General features: G+C 47.3%; 1 protein-coding gene across 3 annotated transcripts in view; it reads right to left on the bottom strand.

The window, feature by feature from the left end:
- Positions 1–27,500, bottom strand: part of DHRSX (dehydrogenase/reductase X-linked) — a 319,446-nt gene that overhangs the window by 12,607 nt on the left and 279,339 nt on the right. For all 3 annotated transcript variants that reach the window (XM_055377229.2, XM_055377228.2, XM_055377230.2), the window contains one exon: positions 13,629–13,836. In XM_055377229.2, the coding sequence (XP_055233204.1) occupies positions 13,629–13,836 (208 nt within the window). The remainder of the gene's footprint in view (positions 1–13,628; positions 13,837–27,500) is intronic.

Consider the following 27,500-nt stretch of genomic DNA (forward strand, 5'->3'; position numbering starts at 1 on the left):
AAGGTGTGTGTGCATTTATGCACGTGAGCATGTGTGCACATACTATGCATGTGTGGGAGGGGTGCAGGTGCGTGCATGTGTTTGCATCTATGTGTGTATTTGTACATGTGTGCATGTATATGTGTGCATGAGTGTGCACATGTGTACATGCACACACGTGCTCTCAACTCCCCAATGAGAACTGTGGGTTGTGCTAAACTTCTAGGGATGTTTCATGGCTTCAGTGACCACCTGAAGCAGAGAGGATTAAGAAAACCTTCCTCTAACTACAATCTCGTAAGACACACACACAAACCTGCTCTTACCAGAAATAAACACTCACCTGACAGACAACAGAGAGGAGATGGCTTGTGCTGTTTAATGTCAGGTAACACAGGTCTTAGGTGGGCTCTGTGATGATTGATTTCATGTATCAATTGGCTGGGCTATGGTGCCCAGACATTTGGTCAAGCACCAGACTGGGTAGTTTGTGGATATCATTAACATTTACAAATCGGTTGCATTTAAGCCAAGGAGAGGACGCTTCACAATGTGGGTGGGCCTCACCTCATCAGGAGAAGGCCTTCACAGCAAACACTGACACTTACTAGAAAAGGAATTCCACTCCAGACTGTAACAGGGCAATCCTGCCTGAGTGTCCAGCCTGCCCTGCAGATTTTAGGCTCAAGGCTGCAATGTCAAATCTTGTCCAGGTCTCCAGCCTGCCAACCAGCCTACCAATTTTGGACTTGCCCACCCCTACAATCCCAATAATCAATTAAACTAAATATTTCTCTATGCATAGATCCTATTGGTCCTGTTTTTCTTGAGAACTGCAACTAATACAAAATTGAACGGTCTCAATGGCAGAGAGTCTGGGCATTCTGAAACCAGGAAGAAATGCCGGGCTCCAGGAATGATCTTGGCTCATCTCTTAGCTTGAGTCACTGGAAGGTCTCACACAGAGACCTTCAATCAAAAGCACAGAGACTGCTGGCTGGCTTTAAGGCTGCACCAAAGGAGGGCATTTATCCACTCAAGGGAAGAAGTTTCCCATCCAAAGAGGACGCTTCTTTTTAGGGTGGCAGCCTCAGAGCCTATGACGTCTTTGTTCCTGGGGAGTCTGTTAGAGCCACCAGAGAGTCCCATCACAGATATACCCTGTGGAAAGGAGAGACGGCATCTCCTCAGAGAAAACGGCCCTTCCCAGTTCTGTAACTTCAGTGGCATTTCCAATGTGTACCTCAAACTGATCTGGGTGGCATCACCTCTGAGCCCGAGAGAACCTCCCTCTTTCCCTCCCTCTCTCTCACGCCCTTCTTTTTCCTCCTTTGCTTCCTGTTCCTTTTTCTCTCTTTTTCTCTCTCTATTCCTCTTTCTCTTCCTCCCCATCTTATCCTCCTCCTCTTTCATTTCTTCCTCTTTTCCCCCTTATCCTCCTATTCTTCTATCCCTTCCTCTTCCTTTTTCTCTTCTTCCTCCTCCATCTTATCTTTTTCCCTTATTCTCCTTTCCCATGTCTTTCTCCCTTTCTCTTCTCTCTGCCTTCTCTTCTTCTTTTTTTCTTTCTCCTCTTTTCTCTTCTTGCCTTTTCGCTGTCTATTCCTCTTTTTTCTCCTCCTTCATCTTCTCTTCTTCCTCCTCCACCTCGTCCTCTTCCTCCTTTCTGCCTTATCCTGTTTTTCTGTCTATCCCTCTCTCCCTTCCTCTTCCTTCCTTTCTCCTCTTTCCCATTTTCTCCCTCTTCTTCCTCCTCCATCTTCTCCTTCTCCTCCAACTTCTTCCTCCTCCTCCTCTTTCTTCCCCTTATCTTCTTCTTTTCCTCTATCTTCCTCCTCCTTCCTCTTCTCTCTCCTCCTTTCTTTCTGCCCTTCTTTCCTTTTCTCGATTCCTCCCTTTTTCCTCCTCCTCCATCTTCTCCTCCTCCTTCACTTCTTCCTTCTCCTCCTCCCTTCTTTCTTCTCCTCCTCCTTCACTTCTTCCTTCTCCTCCTCCCTTCTTACTTCTCCTCCTTTTTCTCTTTCTATCCCTCTGTCTTCCTCCTTTTATTTTTTCTCCTTTTCCTCATCTTCCTTTTTCTCTCTCTCCCTTCCCTTCCTCCTCTTCCCCTTCCTCTTTCTCCTCCTCTCTCTCTGCCCCCTCTATTATCAATTTATAGTATAATCCAGCTTTTCCTAAAAAAAAACTAGACAACCTTCACACTACACTCTTCTGTTTCTAAAAGTCTTCCTCTGAATCGAAATCACTCTTGTTCACTTGTGTGAGGCTGGGGGATTCCTGAATGAACTTGTATCCACTTGTTTTGAAAACAACAACAACAACAACAACAACAACTAAAGCAACACAACTTCCTTTAGGATTCATACAGAGCATTCATATGGAATTACCGAGAGCTATCTTCTTTTGTCCACAGCCCCAAAGCTGGGGCTCAATCCCCTGCAGACCTGGGGTCTGGGGTCCTCACGCTTAGCACTCAAGAGAATGGGCCACAGAGCTTGTAAAAACAACTGCACCCCTGGTATTTCTAACTCAGTGGATCTTAGGAGGCCCAAGAATCAGCATTTTTTAATTTTTTATTATTTATTTATTTGAGATGCCAGGGCTGGAGTGCAGTGGCATGATCTTGGCTCACTGCAACCTCCGCCTCCCAAGTTCAAGCAATTCTCCTGCCTCAGCCTCCCGAGTAGCTGGGATCACAGGCGCCTGCCACTACATCCAGCTAATTTTTTGTATTTTTAGTAGACACAGGATTTCACCATGTTGGCCAGGCTGGTCTCAAACTCCTGACCTCATGATTCGCCCATGTCAGCCTCCAAAAGTGCGGGGATTACAGGCATGAGCCACCGCGCCCGACCCAAGAATCTGCATTTCTAACGAGCTCCCAGAGGCTGCTGGTCTCAGAGACCACGCTGGGAACCCCACTCATTCTAGCTTCTTATGCAGCTCTGCAAACTATACACCATGGGCAAAATTCAGCCTGTACCTGTTTCTCTACAGGCTACTAGCTAAGAATGGTTTTATACTCTTCAAGTGTTGTTAAGAAAAAGAAAGAAAGAAAGAAATATGCCAAAGAGACTAGAGGTGACCCACAAAGACTAAAACACTTCCTATCTGGCCGACCTCCTGTATAGAGCAAGGAACTGTGGCTTCGCGGCAGAATTTCATTATCTGCCCCTGTGCAGCTGTGGCTGACAGGCGCTGTCTTCCACACATTCTCGGAATGATGAAGTGGGCTTGCTTGGTGACGCCTTGTGCAGGGAAATGAAAGTTGCCTTCTGAATACACAAGACGGTCCTGTAAATCATGCTCCCTGTGGCTTAAATAGCACATCCTGTTTTATCTACAGCTTTTTTTTTTTTTAAATGACAATCTTTAGAGACTGGCAAGAGGACAGAAGATGTATCAATGTGAACCCAAATCCAAGAACGCAGTGTGTTCCCTTTTGACAGACACAAGAGCGTCTTTGAAGTCCCAGACGCCCGCCGGGGGGTGCTGGGGAGACGGTGCAGCAACATTTATCGTAAAATCTGCATCAAGCCACTCTTGAGTCCTGGAGAGTGTTGGAGCTGCAAGCTACAGAAACCATTTCAACTTCATTCAGTCCAATGAATGTTTATTAAATGCTCACCCGTATTTTGCCAGCTCTTGGGACAAAGGAAGAGAATTTCAGAAATAACCCCTGCTGCCTGGGAGCTTCCAATAGACATGGGCAGTGGGTGGATGGTGAGGCACAAGTGCAGGAAAAAAAAAGATGAAACACACACAAAATAGAAGATAGAGTTTCAAGTGTACTAAATAGAGCCACAAGCAATATAGTCAGAGAGAGGAATGAATGGCTCATAATTACATAATTACACAGAGCTTTACAGTGGAGAAAATGGTTTCCCATATATTCTGTCGGCAATGTTCACAACACTCTTATGTGATATTATTATCCAGAATTAACAAATTAGAAAAATGAGAGGCATAGCAGGGAAGGAGAGGAGAAGGGAGCTGTTGCAGGAAATAGCCACTGCCTGATTCTTCCAGGGACCCCTCCCTCATCATCTCCCTTCTTTCTCTGCTTTGCTATCGTGAGCCCTGATCCATGCACACAACTGGATCCATGCACATGCATTCAATATCTCCCTCCCAGCCTTCACCCATGCACACAGCCCTGATCCATGCACACAGCTGGATCCATGCACATGCGTTCAATATCTCCCTCCCAGCCTTCACCCATGCACACAGCCCTGATCCATGCATACAGCTGCATCCATGCACGTGCGTTCAATATCTCCCTCCCTGCCTTCACCCATGCACACAGCCCTGATCCACGCACACAGCTGGATCCATGCACGTGCGTTCAATATCTCCCTCCCTGCCTTCACCCATGCACACAGCCCTGATCCATGCACACAGCTGGCTCCATACATATGCATTCTGCAGCTGCCTCCCTGCCTTCATCCATGCACACAGCCCTGATCCATGCACACAGCCCTGATCCATGCACACAGCTGGCTCCATACATATGCATTCTGCAGCTGCCTCCCTGCCTTCATCCATGCACACAGCCCTGATCCATGCACACAGCCCTGATCCATGCACACAGCTGGCTCCATACATATGCATTCTGCAGCTGCCTCCCTGCCTTCATCCATGCACACAGCCCTGATCCATGCACACAGCCCTGATCCATGCACACAGCTGGCTCCATACATATGCATTCTGCAGCTGCCTCCCTGCCTTCATCCATGCACACAGCCCTGATCCATGCACACAGCTGGCTCTATACACATGCATTCTGCAGCTGCCTCCCTGCCTTCATCCATGCACACAGCCCTGATCCATGCACACAGCTGGCTCCATACACATGCATTCTGCAGCTGCCTCGCTGCCTGCATCCATGCACACAGCCCTGATCCATGCACACAGCTGGCTCCATGCACGTGCGTTCAGCATCTGCCTCCCTGCCTGCATCCATGCACACAACCCTGATCCATGCACACAGCCCTGATCCATGCACATGCATTCAATATTTCCCTCCCTGCCTTCATCCATGCACACAGCCCAGATCCATGCACACAGCTAGACCCACACACACGCATTCAGTACCTCCTTCCCTGCCTTCCAGGCACAGAGCCCTGATCCATGCACACAGCTGTTGTAGGTTTTTTGCAGTAGTATTCAGAACAGCAAAGATATGCAACCAACCTAAGTGTCTGTCAGCAGAGGACTGGCTAAGATAAAGAAAGTACAGTATAGTATATACACACCATGGAATATTATGCAGTCATATCAAAGAATGAAATCATGTCTCTTGAAGTGACATGGACAAACACTGCACGTTTCCACTTTTTATTATTTTACTTTTTATTTTTTGAGACGGAGTCTCACTCTGTCGCCCAGGCTGGAGTGCAGTGGCGCGATCCCGGCTTACTGCAGTCTCCACCTCCCGTGTTCAAGCGATTCTCCTGCCTCAGCTTCCCGAGTAGCTGGGACTACAGGCGTGTGCCACCACGCTGAGCTAATTTTTGTATTTTTAGTAGAGACAGGGTTTCACCATATTGGTCAGGCTGGTCTTGAACTCATGACCTCAGGTGATCCACCCGCCTCAGCCTCCCAAAGTGCTGGGATTACAGGCGTGATCCACCATGCCCGGCCTGTTTCCACTTTCTAAGGTCCCTAGAGTCGTCAGACTCATCAAGACAGAAGGCAGAATGGTGTTGCTAGGAGCTAGGAACAGCAGGGAAATTGGAAGTTGTATTTTAATGGAAACAGAGCTTCAGTTTGAAAAGCGGGCCATTCTCCTAACAAACAACTCAGATACTGAAAGTCAAACACTGATCCTGCCATGTTCTCACTTGCAGGTGGGAGTTCACCAGTGGGTCTACACAGACACAGAGGGTGGATTGACGATGAGGACCCTGAAAGGTGGGAGGTTGGCAGGAGGTGGAGGATGAAAAAAATCACCTACAGGTATAGCATTCACAGCTGGGGTGAGGGGTTCACTAGAAGCCTGGACTTCACCGCTGTGCAATGTCTCCATGCAAGAAATCCGCACCTGTACTCCTTAAATTTATAATAAATAAGTGAATCAATAAATACATAAGCCGGGCTGGGTGCGGTGGCTTACACCTGTCATCCCAGCACTTTGGGAGGCCGAGGCCGGCGGATCACAAGGTCAAGAGATCAAGACCATCCCGGCCAACATGGTGAAACCCCATCTCTATTAAAAATATAAAAATTAGCTGGGTGTGGTGAGACATGCCTATAATCCCAGCTACTCGGGAGGCTGAGGCAGGAGAATCGCTTGAACCCGGGAGGCAGGTGTTGCAGTGAGCCAAAATCATGCGACTACACTCCAGCCTGGGCAACAGAGCATCGCAGAAAAAAAAAAAAAAAAAAGGAAACAAAAAAAGAAATCCGCACCTGTACTCTTTAAATTTATAATAAATAAGCAAATCAATAAATACATAAGCCAGGACGGGCACGGTGGCTCACACCTGTCATCCCAGCACTTTGGGAGGCCGAGGCGGGTGGATCACGAGGTCAAGAGATCAAGACCATCCTGGCCAACATGGTGAAACCCCGTCTCTATTAAAAATATAAAAATTAGCTGGGTGTGGTGGGACATGCCTATAATCCCAGCTACTCGGGAGGCTGAGGCAGGAGAATCACTTGAACCTTGGACACAGCGGTTGCAGTGAGCCGAGATCGCGCCATTGTACTCCAGCCTGGGTGACAGGGCGAGACTCCGTCTCAAAATAAATAAATAAATAAATAAAATAAATAAATCCGCACCTGTACTCCTTAAATTTATAATAAATAAGAGAATCAATAAATACATAAGCCAATTGGTGAGATGACCCATAAAGACAAACAAAGCTTTGTGAGGGGAAAGCAAGCGCCCAGGAGAAGCCCTGTCTTCGGAGGTTTTGGCGCAGGCCTGAATGAAGGGAAGGAGAGGGACTGGATACCCGGGGGAAGGGCATGCGTGGAGGAGGAAACAGCCAGGGCTGAGGCCTGCACATTGCAGGGAAAGGGTGAAGTCCCTGGTGGCTCTACCTGGAGCAATTTCTTCTTATTTTTTCTTTTTTTGAGATGAAGTTTCACTCTTGTCACCCAGGCTGGAGTGCAGTGGCGCGATCTCGGCTCACTGCAACCTCCTGCTCCCGGGTTCAAGCGATTCTCCTGCCTCAGCCTCCCGAGTAGCTGGGATTACAGGCGTCCGCCACCATGCCTGGCTAATTTCTGTATTTTTAGTAGAGACGGGGTTTCACCACGTTGGCCAGGCTGTTCTCGAACTCCTGGCCTCATGTGATCCACCCGCCTCAGCATCCCAAAGTACTTGGATGACAGGCGTGAGCCACTGCGCCCGGCCACCTGGAGCATTTTCAGTGGAGCACGGGGAACTGGAAGCGAATTGTATGAGCAATTCCTGTATGGGGATTTGCTGCAGCGGAGACTGTAGTCAGGGACAGTCCCCAGGGGAAATAGAAGGTCCAGAGAGGGTGGTTAGATTTGTTTATTAATAAAAAAAAAAGAAATGGGGGGGCTGGGTATGGTGTCCCATGCCTGTAATCCCAGCACTTCGGCAGCCTGAGGCAGGCGGCTCACTTGAGACTGTGAGTTCGATATCAGCCTGAGTAACATATCAAAACCCCGTCTCTACTGAAAATGTAAAAATTAGCCAGGCGTGCTGGGAGGTAGCCGAGGTCCCAGCTACCCAGGAGGATGAGGCCGAATTGCTTGAACCCAGGAGGCGGAGGTTGCAGTGAGCCGAGATCGCGCCACTGCACTCCAGCCTGGGCAACAGAGAGAGGTTCCATCTTAAAAAAAATAAAAATAAAAAAATTCCCAGTACCTGCATCCTTGACTTGATTAACCTGTCACCCTCTCGGCACATCAATCCAAGTTCCAATCAACCCTAAGACACACTTTCATTAGACTGCATGGCGGATACAAATACATGCTTAAGACAAGCAATGATACGAGTGGTCTACTTCATGGTGAAGTGGGCGCAGTCTACACTGCAAATTTGTTCATTTTGATGGCAGGCCTGATCACATGATTTCAAAGTGGTCAGGACTTGCTGGACATGAGCCCTGTATGGTGGAGCTGATACACTCAGCATTTACAATAGCTTTCTTTTTTTTTTTTTTTTTTTTTTTTTTGAGATGGAGTTTCACTCTTGTCGCCCAGGCTGGAGTGCAGTGGCACGATCTGGGCTCACCACAATTTCCGCCCCTGGGTTCAAGCGATTCTCCTGCCTCAGCCTCCTGAGTAGCTGGGATTACAGGTGACTGCCACCACGCCTGGCTAATTTCTGTATTTTTAGTAGAGACGGGGTTTCTCCATGTTGGTTAGGCTGGTCTTGAACTCCCAACCTCACGTGATCCTCCCCGTCAGCCTCCCAAAGTGTTGGGATTACAGGCGTGAGCCACCACTCCCAGCCGACAGCTCTTTTTTGTAACACCCATTGATCTTGAGACAACTGGGGTGGGAAGAGAGGTAATAGCCACGTTCATGTGCTCCCTAGGAGGGGTATACATTGTAGGGGGTTACTGAGTTTCACTGATGAAGCTGCGAGGAGCTTCCTAGAGGTCTGAAGAGCACACATGCCCTCTGAAATACTAAGCTACTCTCCTACGGAGGCTGAGACCATCTGCATGTCTCAGCATGAAGGATGGCCTGATGCATTTGTATACAGGACAAATCAAACCTCTCATCTTTATAAATGCACAAATCATAATCCCAACACTTTGGGAGACCACAGCAGGAGGATCGCTTGGGGCTAGGAACTGGAGACCCGGCTGGACAACATAGCAAGACCCCAGCTCTACCAAAAAATTTTAAAAAATTAGCCAGGTGTGCTGGTGCATTCGTGTAGTCCCAGCTACTCAGGAGGTGGAGGTGGGGTGATCGTTTCAGTCCAGCAGGTCGAGGCTGCTGTGAGCTGTGATTGTACCACTGCACTCCAGCCTGGGCGACAGGGCGAGACCCCATCTCAAAAACAAACCAATCAACCTCCTAGTTTTTCTTCTGGTACTGACTGGTTGCCCAGATTACTGGCTGTGAATTTGGAATTGAGTCCATGTGTTCTGATGAAACAGAGGATAGAGGTTTCAGAGTGACATACAACCATGCCCTCAGATGATATGAAACATCACAGAGATATGTATGTCACAGAAATTCTCCCCAGGGACCCTGGACAGATCCTGCAAGGTTTTTCTTCTTTCTTTCTTTTTTTTTTTTTTTTTTTTTTTTGAGACGGAGTTTCACTCTTGTCACCCAGGCTGGAGTGCAATGGCACCATCTCGGCTTACTGCAACCTCCGCCTCCTGGGTTCCAGCGATTCTCCTGCCTCAGCCTCCCAAGTAGCTGGAATGACACGCACGCGCCACCACACTCGGCTAATTTTTTTTTTTAATAGAGATGGTGTTTCACCATGTTTGACAGGCTGGTCTCGAACTCCTGACCTCAAGTAATCCGCTCACCTCGGCCTCCCAAAGTGCTGGGATTACAGGCATGAGACACGGCACCCAGCTGATCTCCCAAGTCTTAATATACAATGCATGCATGCATGCATACACACTAGTAAATAATACATACACAGCAATACAGAATTATCATTACAAAGACAGCATCAAGCTACTGCAGCTGTATAGCCTTTTCTTTAAAATTCTTACATTATTTTAATTTCATTTCCAGGCTAATGCATATTCTTCTGCTCTATGATTTTAAAGTTTCCACAGTGTTGTCTCTTATATAAAGGCAGTATCACTCAAGCAATGCCCCATGGTTATTTTTAATCCAAGTTTGCAGACGATGATCAAAGGATTAAAGAATGATTCATGTGGCTAAAGTTCCAGTTTGCTTGTTAAATATTTAGAAAGAAATAATGTCAAGGCCAGCCATGGTGGCTCATGCCTGTCATCCCAGCACTTTGGGAGGCAGAGGTGGGAGAATCACTTGAGGCCAGGATTTCAAGGTTGCAGCCAGTGATTGTGTCATAATCCCAGCGCACAAGACCAACCTGGGCGAACAGCAAGATGCCGTCTCTACAAAAAAAAATGAACTGCAGCCAGGGTGACAGAGCAAGACCTGGTGTCTAAAAAATTTAAAAGAGGCCGGGTGCGGTGGCTCACGCCTGTAATCCCAGCACTCTGGGAGGCCAAGGCAGGTGGATCACGAGGTCAGGAGATCAAGACCATCCTGGCCAACACGGTGAAACCCGGTCTCTACTTAAAAAAAAAAAAAAAAAAAAAATTAGCCAGACGTGGTGGCGGGCACCTGTGGTCCCATTTACTCGGGAGGCTGAGGCAGCAGAACGGCATGAACCTGGGAGGCGGAGCTTGCAGTGAGCTGACATCGTGCCAACGCACTCCAGCCTGGGCAACAGAGCGAGACTCAGTCTCAAAAAAAAAAAAATAATAAAATAAAATAAAAAAACAGCAAATGCTCTCCTTGGATACTGAAGTCACTCTCTGAGGGATTCATTGGGGTTTTATAAGGATGAAATGTATCCTAGTGTTGGTGTATTGCTAGCGAATACTTAGTGCTTAATAAAATAACTAATATTTTGAAATTCCTTTGCTTGAGGAATTAGAGATGTGAAGAACAACAGATCAGAAAGCAAACTGCAAAATAAGGGATGTACAGCTGGGCGCGGTGGCTCACGCCTGTAATCCCAGCACTTAGGGAGGCCGAGGCGGGCGGATCACCCGAAGTCAGGAGTTTGAGACCAGCCTGGGCAACATAGTGAAACCCCGTCCCTACTAAAAACACAACACTTAGCCAGGCTTGATGGCAGGTGCCTGTAGTCCCAGCTACTCAGGAGGCTGAGACAGGAGAATCACTTGAACCCTGGAGGCGGAGGTTGCAGTGAGCTGAGATCGCGCCAGTGCACTGCAGCCTGGTGACAGAGCGAGACTCTATCTCAAAAAAAAAAAAAGAAAAAGAAAAAGAAAAAAAGAAATTCCTTTGCTTGAGGAATGAGAGACTCGAAGAACAACTGATAAGAAAGCAAACGGCAAAATAAGGGAAGTAATTAATCCCCTCAAAAAGTCCACATTAGGGGCGGGCAGCTCATATCATGAGACACTTTCAGACGAAATCAAGAGCAATGCCAGGAGTTCAACAGGGAGAAAAGGGAATTTGTAACCAAGCTCATTAATTCCAAAGCTTGATGAAACAGACAATTACCTAAAGGGAAAAGCTGCCTAAACTGACTCAGAAAGAGGTGGGAAACTTCAACAAGCAGTAGACGCCCAAGGAATTTTGAAAGCTGAGTTAAAATCGCTCTTCCGAAAATTCCTCAACCCACGCGGTTTTGAAGGTGAATCGTGGCGGTGTTTCAAAAGCAGACACTTTTAAAAATGCTAATTAGACAATTCTGCAATGTAAAGGGAGAAACAGAAAAGCTTCTCAAGGTTCTTTGTTTTGTAAACAAATTATTAAAACTTTAGTATCCCGACTTGAGATAGATAGGAAAGAAAGTAAATCTATAGCTCCCAGATACATATCACTTCAAAAGACCTCAAGGGGGACAGGCACGGTGGCTCACTACTGTATCCCAGCACTTTGGGAGACCGAGGCGGGCAGATTACTTGAGGTAGGTCAGGAGTTCGAGACCAGCTTGGCCAACGTGGCAAAACCCTGTCTTTACTAAAAATACAAAAACTAGCCGGGCATGGTGGCGCACACCTGTAATCCCAGCTACTCAGGAGGCTGAGGCAGGAGAATCACTTGAACCCGGGAGGCAGAGGCTGCAGCGAGCCGAGATCACACCACGGCACTCCAGCCTGGGTGATAGAGCTAGACTCCATCTCAAACAAACAAACAAAAAAACTCAAGGGAATGGCTGGGGCATGAAATCTTGCAGTGCTTAAGAAGTTAATGCGTCATGACAAGGAAGATCATTGCAGAAATGTGGGAGCATTCAGTTGCTGGGTGTTAAAAACCAATACCCCAAAGTACGGTGCTTTGTCCTGCTGAACTGAAGAAGCCTCAAGATCTCTCTAACCTCCCCCTCCTGGTTCCTCTGTGTCTCCCGATGCACAGGATGAAGTTGTCCTCTGAAGTTCCCTGAAGTCTGGACATGTCAAAGAAGGAAAAATGACCAGTGTCCCCTTCCCTGAGTTTCTGAAACCACATCGCGGAGGAAAGACTGATGTCTGTCAACAGCCCTGCAGAGACTCCTCATAAACCACTGTCTGTTCTGAGGGTTCCACAGCCTCTGTCCCTGCAGAGACTCGTCATAAACCATTATCTGAGGCCAGGCGCAGTGGCTCACACCTATCATCTCAGCACTTTGGGAGCCCGAGGCGGGTGGATCACCTGAGGTCCAGAGTTCGTGACCAGCCTGGTCAGCATGATGAAACCCCGTCTCTACTAAAAATACAAAATTAGCCAGGCGTGGTGTCACATGCCTGTAATCCCAGCTACTCGGGAGGCTGAGGCAGGAGAATCGCTTGAACCCAGGAGGCAGAGGTTGCACTGGGCAGAGGTCCCGCCACTGCACTCCAGTCTGGGCAACACAGAACGAAACTCCGTCTCAAAAGAAACAAGCAAACAACAATAACAAAAAACATTACTGTTTTCAGGCCACTGTACATTGTTCAAACCCATTGACTTCTCTTAAAAATCATTTACTATTTGGAATCCTATATTCACCCCCAATTCCCCACTCCCGTTCTCCTAAGAAGAAGAGGACACAAGCGTCTGTACCCCTTTGTGTAATGGGGCAATTCCTCTGCCATTCTCCTCCATGGATGACAATACATTTGCCTGTCATTTCCTTTATCCATGTTTCAAAAAGGGCAACTGTATTTTGTGCGTTGATTTTTCAGCAAACCTTCAAATGGCAAAGGGGGATGTTTTTCCCTTGGCCCCTACCACAGCATCCCCAAAGGGTCTCCAGCTCCTAAGAAGATTCATTTATAGGCACTACATAGCTACACAGCGTCACCCACCGAGCTCGCAGACAACCAAGGCTTTGGGGTGAGAATGTACAAATACATCACCAAACCCAAGCACCCAACACCGCACACGCAGCCTGGAAGTGGTTGTGTCAGAGCTGTGTGAACCAGCGTGACTCCATCTTGAATAGGGGCTGGGTAACACGAGGCTGAGACCTGCTGGGCTGCATTCCCAGACGGTTAAGGCATGCTAAGTCGCAGGATGAGATAAGAGGTTGGTACAAGGTACAGGTCATAAAAACCTTGCTGATACAACAGGTTGCAGTAAAGAAGCCGGCCAAAACCCACAAAAAGCAAAATGGCGACAAGAGTGACCTCCGGCTGTCGTCACAGCTACATGCCCACCAGCGCCAGGACAGTTACGAATGCCATGGCAATGTCAGCAAGTTACCCTCTACGGTCTACAAGGGGGAGGCATGAAGAATCCCCCCCTCGTTTATCATATCATCAAGAAATAACTGTAAAAATGGGCAACCAGCAGCCGCTGGGGATGCTTTGTCTGTGGAGGAGCCATTCATTTACTCCTCTACCTTCTCAATAAACTTGCTTCTCTTTCCACCACAGACCCGTCCTGAATTCTTTCTTGCACAAGATCCAAGAACCCCCCCTTGGGGTCTGGACTGGGGATCCCCTTTCCCGTAGCATCTTCAGGTGCAGCTGTGAATCAGAGAAGCAGAAGGGGCTTACCTTGAAAAGCAACCAGCCGAGAAGCTTCTTCGCCAGACGGGTGGCCCAGAACACATGCTTGTAGAGGTCCGTGTTGACCACCCCGGGGTCCACCACGTTGGCGGTCACGTGGCTTCCCTCAGCCTCCAGCAGCCGCTGGAGGTGGTAGGTGAACAGGACAAGGGCCAGCTTGCTCTGTGCATAGGCTGCGTGGGGTGAGTAGCAGGCACTGTGGGGCAAGCAGGAGAAGGTGTCAGAGGCTGACGGCGTTCACGCCTAAGTGCTTCATCCCGGCAGCATCTGTATCTGCGGCCACGGCCACGTCTATACGCAGCCACCTCACCTAGACCCATGTGTGATCATGCCATCTGTTGGCCAGTTTTCCAACACGTGTGGATTTTTCTACTTCACCTTTTTATTATAAACTCATCCCTTAACTGTATTGGCGTCAGAGATGTTAAAATATGTTACTAATTATTTACTTATTTATTTATTTATTTTTGAGACAGAGTCTCACTCTGTCACCCAGGCTGGAGTGCAGTGGTGCAATCTTGGCTCACTGCAACCTCCACCTGCCCGGTTCAAGTGATTCTCCTACCTCAGCCTTCCCAGTAGCTGGGACTACAGGCACCCGCCACCACACCCTGCTAATTTTTTGTATTTTCAGCAAAGATGGAAGTTTTACCATGTTGGCCAGGCTGCTCTCGAACTCCTGACCTCAAGTTATCCACCCGCTTCAGCCTCCCAAAGTGCTGGGATTACAGGCAGGAGCCACTGCGCTTTTTTTTTTTTTTTTTTTTTTGAGACAGATTCTCACTCTGTCACCCAGGCTGCAGTGGCGCACCTCAGCCTCCTGGGTTCAAGCGAATCTCGTGCCTCAACCTCCAGAGTAGCTGGGATTACAGGCTCCCATCACAACGCCTGGCTAATTCTTTGTATTTTTTGTGGGAACAGGGTTTCACCATGTTGGCCAGGCTGGTCTTGAACTCCTGACCTCGGGTGATCCACCCTCCTTGGCCTCCCAAAGTGCTGGGATGACAGGCATGAGCCACCGCGCCTGGCCACATGTGGTCTTCTTGATGAGTCTCAAATCATAAAAGACAACCACACAAGCAATTTGGCAAACTTCCCAAGCTATCATAAATTTTCCTCACATCTACTGCAAGCTCTGTAGTGTGCTAAGCACGTGTTAAACTCTTTGCACCTTGGTTCAAGCAGTTTAGAGAAATGTTTTAGTATCACAGGACATAGTGATAAAAATCGATCCGATAACCGTGGTAAAGTGAATAACGTGCCTCTTTCTCTCTCTGGTAACCTCAATCACCAGAAACACAGAAAACTGGATGTTTCCAGCTTTGCTCCTGTAAATATGTTCTACTTTTTCTATGTATGCCTTAGAAACACTTTTTAAAGAGATGTTATTTGCGGTGTTACATAACGTCCCTTGAAGGCACACAACCACCATAGACTCCTTTTAGAATTTAATGCTAGGCATAGATCATTGGCCTTAGAATTGGCCTCATAGTTATTTTCAGTAAGACAAGGAGAAGTATTTGAGCAATAATGTTTTTCTTTCCTCTGGGCTCCGAAGATGCCCAGAGGCGATCAATTTGCTACACAATTATCGTAACAACATTTCAAGGTGGCTGAAGGTTCATATCTCTTGCTTCTTTTATATATATACATATTTTTAAATTTTATTTTTATTTATTTATTTTTGAGACAGAGTCTTGCTCTGTCACCCTGGCTGGAGTACAGTGGCGTGATCTCAGCTCACTGCAAGCTCCACCTCTCGGGTTCAAGTGATTCTCCTGCCTCAGCCTCCCAAGTAGCTGGGACTACAGGCGCCCGCCACCTGCCTGGCTAATTTTTTGTATTTTTAGTAGAGACAAGGTTTCACCATGTTAGCTAGGATGGTCTCAATCTCCTGACCTCGTGATCTGCCCGCCTCGGCCTCCCAAAGTGCTGGAATTACAGGCATGAGCCACTGTGCCCGGCCTAATTTTCTGAATTAACCACATGGTATATGTATCCTGATGGAAGCTGTGAATGGAAAATATCTGGGCACCCCAAAAGCAGGAAGCTCAAAGGAAAAGTCCAGCTGGAACCTGCTGAAGGCAAACCTGCCTCCCACTCTGTTCAAAGTCACCCCTGTGCTCACTGAGATAGATGCATATCTGATCACCTCCTTTGGGAAGGCTCATCACAAACCCAAAAGAATGTAACCATCTGTATCTCACCTACCTGTGAGCTGGAAGCCCCCTCCCTGCTTCCAGTTGTCCCTGCCTTTCACGGACTATACTTCTTCTTATTTTTTTGAGACAGAGTTTTGCTCATATTGCCCAGGCTGGAGTGCAGCGGCACAATCTTGGCTCACTGCAACCTCTACCTCCTAGGTTCAAGCCATTCTCCTGCCTCAGCCTCCCGAGTAGCTGGGATTACCAGCGCCCGCCACCACGCCCGGCTAATTTTTTGTATTTTTAGTAGACATGGGGTTTCACCATGTTGGCCAGGCTGGTCTCGAACTCCTGACCTCAGGTGATCCGCCTGCCTCGGCCTCCCAAAGTGCTGGGATTACAGGCGTGAGCCACCGCACCCACCCCAACGTAGCTCTTACCTATATTGATTGATGTCTCCTATCTCCCTAAAATGTATAAAACCAAGCTGTGGCCAGATGCAGTGGCTCACGCCTGTAATCTCAGCACTTTGGGAGGCCAAGGCGGGCGGATCACAAGGTCAGGAGTTTGAGACCAGGCTGGCCAACATGGTGAAACCCTGTCTCTACTAAAAAAAAAAAAATTAAAAAATTAGCCAGGCATGGTGGCATGTGCCTGTAGTCCCAGCTACTCGGGAGGCTGAGGCAGGATAATTGCTTGAACCTGGGAGGCAGAGGGTGCAGTGAGCTGAGATTGCACCACTGCACTCCAGCCTGGGCAAGAGAGTGAGACTCCATCTCAAAAAAAAAAAACAAAAAAACACACCAAAAAAAAAAAAAAAACAAGCTGTGACCTGACCATGTTGCACACATCATCAGGACTTTCTGAGGCTATGTCACAGGCGCACGTCCTTAAATTTGGCAAAACAAACTCTAAATTAACTGAGACCTGTCTCAAATTTTCAGGGTTCACAAAGCCATCTCAGATATAGTTTGAATATCAGCATATTTATGCGAAAAAAATAAAGATAAGATCAAAAAGCCTAAAAGAATGTTTAACACATTCAAAAGATCAAAAGAAAGACATCCGTCATCATATGCATTTCAGAAAAAGCTTCTGAAAATCCAATGCCTCTTATCAACAAAAGCTGTTCCTAAATAAGAATACAATATTGAGGGCTGGGTGCGGTGGCTCATGCCTGTAATCCCAGCGCTTTGGGAGGCTGAGGTGGGCAGATCACCAGGTCATGAGTTTGAGACCATCCTGGTTAACATGGCGAAACCCCATCTCTACTAAAAATACAAAAAATTAGCTGGACGTGCTGGCGGGTGCCTGTAGACCCAACTACGTGGGAGGCTGAGGCAGGAGAATCACTTGAACCCGGGAGGTGGAGGTTGCAGTGAGTCGAGATCACGCCATTGTACTCCAGCCTGGGCAAGAGTGAAAGTCTGTCAAAAAAAGAAAGACAGACAGACAGAAAGAGAGAAACAAAGAAAAGAAAGAAAGGAAAGAAAGAAAGAAAGAAAAGAAAGAAAAAGAAAAGAAAAAAAGAAAGAAAGAAAGAAAGAGAAAGAAAGAAAATAAAAGAATAGAAAATAGAAATAAATGAAGTAAACTTTGACCTAAGGATCTGGAGAAGAAAAATGAGAATGCTTTCCCAAGGAAAACACATAAAAGAAAACCAAAAAGATCAAAGCAAATGAGAAATACAGAAAGAAAACAGTGTAAACATAAATGATCCCACTGGGGAACAGAGACTGATGTTGGTTTTTGTTGTTGTTGTTTGAGAAGGAGTCTTGCTCTGTCACCCAGGCTGGAGTGCAGTGGCGCCATCTCAGCTCACTGCAACCTCTGCCTCCCAGGTTCAAGCAATTCTCCTGCCTCAGCCTCCTGAGTAGCTGGGATTACAGACATACACCACCATGCCCAGATAATTTTTGCATTTTTAGTAGAGACGGGGTTTCATCAGGTTAGCCAGGCTGGTCTTGAACTTCTGACCCCAAGTGATCCACCCGCCTTGGCCTTCCAAAGTGCTGGAATTACAGGTGTGAGCCACTGTACGTGGCCCTGGTGTTGGTTTCTAAACCTCCTCTCCCTGTTATAAAATGTCCAATATACATTATATTTTCCAGATGAAAAGTATAATGTTACAATTACAGAGCAGACCCTGAAACTATAAAAAAAAAAAATTAGGGCCGGGTGCAGTGGCTCACACCTCTAATCCCAGCACTTTGGGAGGCCGAGATGGGCGGATCACGAGGTCAGGAGATCGAGACCATCCTGGCTAACATGGTGAAACCTCGTCTCTACTAAAAATACAAAAAATTACCCGGGCATGGTGGTGGGCGCCTGTAGTCCCAGCTACTCGGGAAGCTGAGGCAGGAGAATGGCGTGAACCCGGGAGGCGGAGCTTGCAGTGAGCCGAGATCGCGCCACTGCACTCCAGCCTTGGTGATAGAGTGAAACTCCGTCTCACAAAAAAAAAAAAAAAAAAATTAGATACCCTCTATATTCATGTATTCATTTTTTCATAAAATAAATGAACAAAACCAATAATGCATGCCTATGCTGGGGCTCAGAGAACAGTAACCTAAAAGGAAGACCTCAGAAGCAGCATCAGAAGCAAACCTTTCCTGCTGACCTTCTCCCACCCTCCTGTCTCTCAGACCCATTTCGCCCCAAGGGCACCACAGAAACTGGAATCCTTCTTCCCCAAGGTGGGTCCCGAAAACCAAAGCACCTTCCCCCAAGGCCAGCCAGAAACCCTATAAATAGGACTCTAACTTTCCCTACACCCTGAGTATATAAAAACTGGCCATGAAGAAATTTCCTAGCATTGCGCAGTGGCTCACGGCTATAATCCCGGCACTTTGGGAGGCCAAGGCAGGTGGATCACTTGAGATCAGGAGTTCAAGACCAGCCTGCCCAACACAGTGAAACATCATCTCTACTGAAAATACAAACATTAGGCCGGGCACGGTGGCTCACCTCTGTAATCCCAGCACTCTGGGAGGCCAAGGTGGGCAGACCACAAGGTCAGGAGATCGAGACTATCTTGGCTAATACGGCGAAACCCCGTCTCTACTAAAAATAGAAAAAATTAACTGGGCGTGGTGGTGGGCGCCCGTAGTCCTAGCTACTTGGCAGGCTGAGGCAGAAGAATGGTGTGAACCCAGGAGGCAGAGCTTGCAGTGAGCAGAGATTGCGCCACTGCACTCCAGCCTGGGCGACAGAGCGAGACTCTGTCTCAAAAAAAAAAAAGGAAAAAAGAAAATACAAACATTAGCCAAGTGTGGTGGCGGGCACCTGTAGTCCCAGCTACTCAGGAGGCTGAGGCAGGAAAATTGCTTGAACCCAGAAGGTGGAGGCTGCAATGAGCCAAGATCGCACCATTGCACTCCAGCCAGGGCGACAAGAGCAAGACTCTGTCTCAAAAAAAAAAAAAAAGAAAAGAAAAAGAAAGAAAAGAAAAGAAAAAGGAAATTCCTTGACCTGCCTTGTTTGAATGTAGGTTCTACGACCCCCTTCCCAGAGAGGGTCCCACCTCACCCCCAGAAGGAAGGCGCACTGCTCAGAGGCCAAAAAAACCTAGACAGGCCTGTCTGTTTCCCCACTCAGACCATCAGCCTTAGATCACACCCTCTTCCTCCAATCCTATTCCTACACGGATTTTGTTCAGACGTCGTTGAACCTAAGCATAAAAATAGACAGTTTCCCCTGTATCTTTGGGTCTTCCCTCTGAAGGCTGCTGTACATATCCATCGAGTAAACTTTGTATGCCTTTTCTCCTATTCATCTGCTTTTGCAAGTTGATTTTTCAGCTTGCAAAATCAGAGGGAATGACCCTCCATCTGTTTTCCTATCACACTGGCAACGTTCCAAGAAGTCATCATTTCCACTGCGAAGAACATGGGGAAAATTGGCCAGACAACCAAAGGAAGGGCGTGCACATACATTTGTACATCTTTTGGGAGAGCAACTTCACAACATGCAATTCAATCTTTAAATCATAAATCTTTTTTTTTTTTTTTTTGAGACAGAGTCTTGTTCTGTCGCCCAGGCTAGAGTACAGTGGCACAATCCTGGCTCACTGCAACCACCCCCTCCTGGGTTCACACCATTCTCCTGCCTTAACCTCCTGAGTAGCTGGGACTACAGGCACCTGCCACCATGCCCGGCTAATTTTTTTTTTTTTTTGTATTTTTAGTAGAGACGGGGTTTCACCGTGTTAGCCAGGATGGTCTCGATCTCCTGACCTCGTGATCTGCCCACCTCGGCCTCCCAAAGTGCTGGAATGACAGACGTGACGTGAGCCACCGCGCCCGGCCCTTTTTGTGCTTTTTTTTTTTTTGAGACAGAGTCTCGCTCTGTAGCCCAGGCTGGAGTGCAGTGGCACAATCTCAGCTCACTGCGACCTCTACCTCCCGGGTTCAAGCGATTCTCCTGCCTCAGCCTCTCAAGTAGCTGGGACTACAGGCGCCTACCATCACGCCCAGCTAATTTTTGTATTTGCAGTAGAGATGGGGTGTCACTGTGTTGGCCAGGCCAATCTCGAACTCCTGACTTCAAATGAACCGCCCGCCTTGGCCTCCCAAAGTGCTGGGATTACAAGCGTGAGCCAACGCACCTGGCCTATGAATATCTTTTACTAACATCACTGCTTGAAATTGATCTTAAAAAATTAAACCTTGGGCCAGGCACGGTGGCTCACGTCTGTAATACCAGGACTTTGGGAGGCCAAGGCTGGCAGATCACGAGGTCAGGAGATCAAGACCATCCTGGCTAACACGGTGAAACCCCGTCTCTATTAAAAACACAAAAAATTAGCCAGGAGTGGTGGCGCATGCCTGTAATCCCAGCTACTTGGGAGGCTGAGGCAGGAGAATCACTTGAACCCGGGAGGTGGAGATTGCAGTGAGCCGAGATCACGCCACCGCACTCCACTGCACTCCAGCCTGGGCAACAGAGTGAGACTCCGTCTCCAAAAAAAAAAAAAAAAAAATTAAGCATTGATTCAAAAAGTCTTTTCTGGCTGGGTGCAGTGGCTCACATCTGTAATCCCAGCAGCACTTTGGGAGGCAGAGGCGGGCGGATCACCTGATCCTTTCAGGGATTTGAAAGGGTTCTTGGATCTCGTGAGAAAGAACTCTGAGTGGGTCCATAGAGTAAAGTGAAAGCAAGTTTATTATGAAAGTAGAAGAATAAAGAATGTATACTCCATAGATGGAGCATCCCAAGAGCTGCTGGTGGCCTATTTTTATGGTTATTTCTCTATCATATGCTAAACAAGGGGCGGATTACTCATGAGTTTTCTGGGACAGGGGTGACCAATTCCCGGAGCTGAAGGTTCATCCCCCTTTTAGACCATGTCATGGCATCTGTAAACCGTCTCTTATCAGCTAACGCATTAGAATTAGCGTATCATGACCAGAGAGGATGACCAGATGTCACTCGTCACCATCTTGGTTTCGGTGGGATTTGGCTGGCTTTACCACAACCTGGTTTATCAGCAGGGCCTTTGTGACCTGTCTTGTGCTGACCTCCTCTGTCATCCTGTGACTTAGAATGCCTCATCCACCTCCAGAGAAGGCAGCCCAAGCAGGTCTGAGCCTCATGTTACGCAGCCCCTATTCAAGATGGCAGAGTTGCTCTGGTTCTAATGCCTCTGAAAAATTTAGGGGATTGTTTTCTGAGCCCCAACACTGTGATCTTAGCAACTGAGCAATTCTCCCACCTTCATGTAACCAAAGACAGAGTGGATCACACAGCTTGGAAAGCTCGTACCGGGGAAATCGCACCCTGCAGCTGAGATTTTCTGAGATGTCCCTTGCCGTTGTGCAAAAGGCATGTTTGAATGCTTGCATGAGGACAAGTGACTCCCCCATTAACCCCTCCAGGGGCTCAGTTCTGCCTCCAGCCACTGTTTCATCACGCAGCCATGGGTAGCAGAAAGCCACACGCCAAAATCTGACATTGGGCCTGTAAAAAATAAAGGCTCCTGTTCAAAGACTTTCCTCCCCACCTAATTAGGAATAAATAGTAACTTCTCCGAGAAGCAAACTTTATTCAAAGACTTGTGCTAACATTCTTAGATATCTGCTAGCCGTGATAAAGAAATCAATGTTTCTGCTTTATGCTCTTAGCTCCCACAATTTAACCTAAGTATCAGCCCTGGCATGCTTATACTGGTCCAAGCAAGCATTACGTCATAGCCTGTTCCTCTTCTTTATTTAAAAGTGCTTTTTCCTTTCTCAGCATTCCACAAGTTACTTCCTCCTTCCTTTGTTCTCCTCTGCCTTTGCCTCTTTTAAATAGTTCCAAGTTGCTGGCCAACCGGGACAAATACAGAATGTGAGGTCCCATTCCAGCCCTGGAAACCGGACACAGCAGGTAGGGCGGACGCATCAAGTGATAAATGACCCTGTGCCCTTTGTTCGCTGTACTCTCATGGCAAAACTGCTGGAGAGTGTACCCTTTCTGCAGAAAGTAAAAAAAATGGCCTTGCTGAGGAAGTTAATGTTCAAGTGCTATTTCTTTATGGCACTGGGGAACAAGCATTTCAAACAGACCTGAGGTCTACCCGATTTCTGCTGGAAAACAAACCTCAGGTCTGCTGCCTTAGAAATAAATAAGGGCAGGACAGAAAGGGTGACAAGGGGGTCCTTAGCCATGGAGACTTTGCAAAATAATAAACAATCAAAACATAACTTTTTGGGGGTTGGGGTGGGGTAGGAGGGGATTGGAAAGGCCGACTACATAATAAAGAGACTGGAAGAATTGGCTGGGCGTGGTGGCTTATGCCTGTAATCTCAGCACTTTGGGATGCTGAGGTGGGTGGATCACCTGAGGCCAGGAGTTTGAGACTAGCCTGGCCAACATGGTGAAACCCCGTCTCTACTAAAAATACAAAAATTAGCAGGGCGTGGTGGCAGGTGCCTGTAATCCCAGCTACTCAGGAGGCTGAGGCAGGAGAATCCTTGAACCTGGGAGGTAGAGGTTGCAGTGAGCTGATATCACGCCATTGCACTCCAGCCTGGGTGACAAGAGCAAAACTCTGTCTCAAAAATAAATAAATAAATAAATAAAAAGAAATTTAAGAGACTGGAAGAATTAAGACAGGGAAATTGAGTAGTTCAGAGCTCAAGTCCCATCTCTGATCCAAGATAAACTGTAAACCTCCAATTACTGTCAAGATATCTTTTTAAGGCAAACTTCTCCAATCTCCTCACCCCAGGGGAAGAGAAGAGTCCAGGAAACAGATAGTTACTAACTGCGGAGAGGCAAAGACTGGCTTTCCTGCTGGCATGAGCGTCTTTTAAATATCAGCTACAAGCATTCGGTTCTAAATCTCCAGCATTTGATTGATGGGTAAGAGGAATGCTTACTTGAAAAAGCAGAAAATGCATCATCCAAAGTTAGATTTTTCCAGAGTAAATGGAGGGGTTGGTTCTGTAATTATGGTTTTACACAGTAGCGTGGAGAAGAGAGAACTAAGATTGTTTAAAAATACGGTGTGGGGGCAGGGGAAAAGCCAATACATTTCTCTACAGGAGGTGAAGAAATAAATCCAAGAGGGGCACGTAGTTTCAGGAGAGATTCCCTGGGGTGGGGGTTAGGGATGAAGCAATATCCACACCAGAAATGGGAAAGAATGAAAGCAAATAGGTAGGAGGACATGCCCATTAAGGTCTGTAAATGAAACCCTAAGGACTCTGACAAAAGTCGTTGGTATTAGGCCGGGAATGGTGGCTCACACATGTAATCTGAGCACTTAGGGACACTAAGGCAGGCAGGTCGCTTGAGCCCAGGAGTTCAAGACCAGCCCGGGGAGTATAGTAAGACCTTATCTCTGCAAAAAATACAAAAAGTACCTGGGTGTGGTAAAGCACACTTGTAGTCCCAGCTAGTTGTGAGGCTGAGGTGGGAGAAAATCATTTGAGCCTGGGAGGCGCACATGGCAGTGAGCCAAGATGGCGCCACCGCACGGCCTGGGAGGCAGACGTGGCCGTGAGCCAAGATGGCGCCACCGCACTCCAGCCTGGGAGGCGGACATTGCCGTGAGCCAAGATGGCGCCACCGCACTCCAGCCTGGGAGGCGGACATGGCCGTGAGCCAAGATGGCTCTGCCGCAAGCCAAGATGGCTCCGCCGCACTGCAGCCTGGGAGGCGGACATGGCCGTGAGCCAAGATGGCGCCACAGCACTGCAGCCTGAGAGGCGGACATGGCCATGAGCCAAGATGGCGCCACCACACTCCAGCCTGGGAGGCGGACATGGCCATGAGCCAGTCAGCCAAGATGGCGCCACTGCACTCCAGTCTGGGTGAGATAGGGAGACTGTCAAAAAACAAAATGAAACAAAAAATCATTCAATGAGCTTTCTTGTTGAATAAGAAACTGAACAAAAGCCACCTGCTGCTAAATCTGGACCTTATAAAAGGGTATTTGAGTTCTCCAGTTTTTGCTGATTAAAGCATTACTCTCTTCTTGTTATTAAAAATCGTGAAGACTGAACATACTTTTGAGTGTTTATAAGACTGGGCGCGGTAGCTCAAACCTGTAATCTCAGCACTTTGGGAGGCCGAGGCGGGCGGATCACGAGGTCAGAATATCGAGACCATCCTGGCTAACACGGTGAAACCCCGTCTCTAATAAAAATACAAAAAAATTAGGCGGGCGTGGTGGCAGACGCCTGTAGTCCCAGCTACTCGGGAGGTTGAGGCAGGAGAATGGCGTGAACCCGGAAGGCGGAGCTTGCAGTGAGCTGAGATCACACCGCTGCACTCCAGCCTGGGCAACAAAGCAAGACTCTGTCTCAAAAAAAACAAAAAGAAAGGAGCCCTTTATAAGTTATTGTGATGGATACTGTAGGATGTAAACGTGTCATATCTCGGTCTCCCAACAGCCAGTCTCCGTAGGCGGTGTCCTTTTATATGGATCAACAGGCAGTTTTTGCATTGATTATTTATCCACTTTGAGAGGTACTTGTGTAGAAGCAAAGACAACTGAGTTTTTATGTTAACTTCCTATGAATCCGTTGCATTGCAACATATTTCCATTGCAGGACATTGTTGCATAATCAAATTGCCAATGCAATTAGGGAAACTCAATCGACTGCTCATAACCTAGTTGACTGGAGCTATTTTTCCAGTGCTCATTAAACCTGATGACAATCACTGTTTTAATGAGCAAGTATGGGTGGCATCCAATATATTTATAAGTATTATAACAATCCTTCATGTCTAAATTGAATTTTCCCTTTGGCAGTACAAACAACTCCATTACATTCTTTCTAGGATATCTGCGCTTAATATTCTTGATAACTATCATCTACATTTAATATTCTTGATAACGATCCGCCTACCAGGAACTCAGAAAATACTGCGAATAAAGAGAGGTTTTTTTTTTTTTTTTTTGAAACAGGGTCTCGCTCTGTTGCTAGGGTGGAGTGCAGTGGTGCGATCTCGGCTCACGGCAATCTCCGCCTCCCGGATTCAAGTGATTCTCCTGTCTTAGCCTTCCGAGTAGCTGGGACTACAGGTGCCTGCCACCACACTCAGCTAATTTTGGTATTTTTAGTACAGTGGGGTTTCACCACGTTGGCCAGGATGGTCTTGATCTCCTGACCTTGTGATCCGCCCCCTAGGCCTCCCATAGTGCTGGGATTACAGGTGTGAGCCACTGTGCCTGCCCCCCAGCCTTTTTTTTTTTTTTTTTTTTTTGAGAGGGAGTCTTGCTCTGTTGCCCAGGCTGGGCTGGAGTGCAGTGCTATGATCTTGGCTTGCTGCAACTTCCACCTCCCGGGTTCAAGTGATTCTCCTGCCTCAGCCTCCTGAGTAGCTGGGACTACAGTCACCCGTCACCACACCCAGCTAATTTTTGTATTTTTAGTAGAGATGGGTTTTTACCACATTGGCCTGGATGGTCTCGATCTCAAAGAGAGGTCTTTGACTTTTTCCGCTAAGAGAAAACAACCAAAACAACACAGGACATGGCAGGTATCTTGTGAATTCCAGCTGCATCCAAACACCCTGATACTTTTGCTCATAGACACATAGTGAGTGTGTCAGCTGTCCGACATACCTCAGAACACAGGGGGAACATGTGAAACCTTGAGTGAAATCCGAATCGAGATGGGATACCACACTCAAAACACGTTAGACAACTTAGTCTATACTGGATGGTTTCACGGGATGTGAATTCATGGTTAGGAATAAAATAATGAAGAAGTCACCCAAAGTTACATAAGTTGAGAAACTCAAACCAAGACAGCCATGTTCACAGTGAGGCACGCCCATGCCTATAACAACTCCATGACTGAGGGACGTCAGAGTGAAATAAAGAATCTTAAATAGGTAAAGAATCTATCATGGCCAGGCACGGTGGGTCACGCCTGTAATCCCAGCACATTGGAAAGTCGAAGTGGGCAGATCATTCGAGGTCAGGAGTTCGAGACCAGCCTGACCAACATGGTGAAAACCCAGCTCTACAAAAAAAAATACAAAAATTAGGTGGGCATGGTGGCGGTGCCTGTAGTCCCAACTACCCAGGAGGCTGAGACAGGAGAATCACTTGAACCCACGAGGCAGAGGTTGTAGTGAGCTGAGATTGTGCCACTGCACTCCAGCCTGGATGCCTGGGTGACAAAAGCGAAACTCTGTCTCAAATAAAATAAAATAAAATAAAACAAAACAAATTTAAGGGTCTCACAGGAAAGAAATCTTAAAGAATAGAAAATAATTTTGGAAGGTATGTGTCCCTCTTTTTTTTTTTTTCTCTCCAGGCTGGAGTGCAGTGGTGCAATCTTGGCTCATTGCAACCTCCACCTCCCCGGTTCAAGCAATTCTCCTGCCTCAGCCTCCCCAGTAGCTGCGACTACAGGGACATGCCACCATGCCTGGCTATTTTTTTATATTTTAGTAGAGACGGGGTTTCACCATGTTGGCCAGGATGGTCTTGATCTCCTGACCTCGCGATCCACCCCTCTCAGCCTCCCAAAGTGCTGGGATTACAGACTTAAGCCACTGTGCCTGCCCTTTTTTTTCTTTTTTTGAGAGGGAGTCTTGCTCTGGAGTGCAAGCTGGGCTGGAGTGCAGTAGCATGATCTTGGCCCACTGCAACCTCCACCTCCCGGGTTCAAACAATTCTCCTGCTTCAGCCTCCAAAGTAGCTGAGATTACAGGCACATGCCACCATGCCTGGCTAACTTTTGTATTTTTAGTAGAGACGGGGTTTCGCCATGTTGACCAGGCTGGTCTCGAACTCCTGACCTCAGGTGATACGCCCGCCTCGGCCTCCCAAAGTGCTTTCTATTGAAATTTATTTCACCATGGGGATGATTCAGTACAGCCAAGTTGAGGAGACATGTTCTCTCATGTGTAAAAACTCTTGGATTTTTGGAATATGTTACAACATTGTGATTTATTCCTTTATAAGAACGCTAATTTTCCAAGCCAGTAAATCAATCTTGGCAATTAACACTAATTACTGGCAATGATTATATCAGGCAAAAGCCAAGAACCACATCTTTCATCCAAAAAAAAAAAGCAGTATATTTTAAATTCAAGTGGTTCTCTTATTTTAGCATGCATCAGAATTCCCCAAAGACCTTCCCCTTGCCAACCCCTGTTCTCCAAACTTCGGGTTTAGGAGATCTGGAGGATGGTCTGAGAATGGGAGCATCTTCATTTCTTTTTTATTTTTCTTTTTTAAGACAGAATCTTGCTTTGCAGCCCAGGC

This window comes from Gorilla gorilla, chromosome Y (assembly GCF_029281585.2).
Source record: "Gorilla gorilla gorilla isolate KB3781 chromosome Y, NHGRI_mGorGor1-v2.1_pri, whole genome shotgun sequence".
Classification (NCBI taxonomy): Eukaryota; Metazoa; Chordata; class Mammalia; order Primates; family Hominidae; genus Gorilla; species Gorilla gorilla.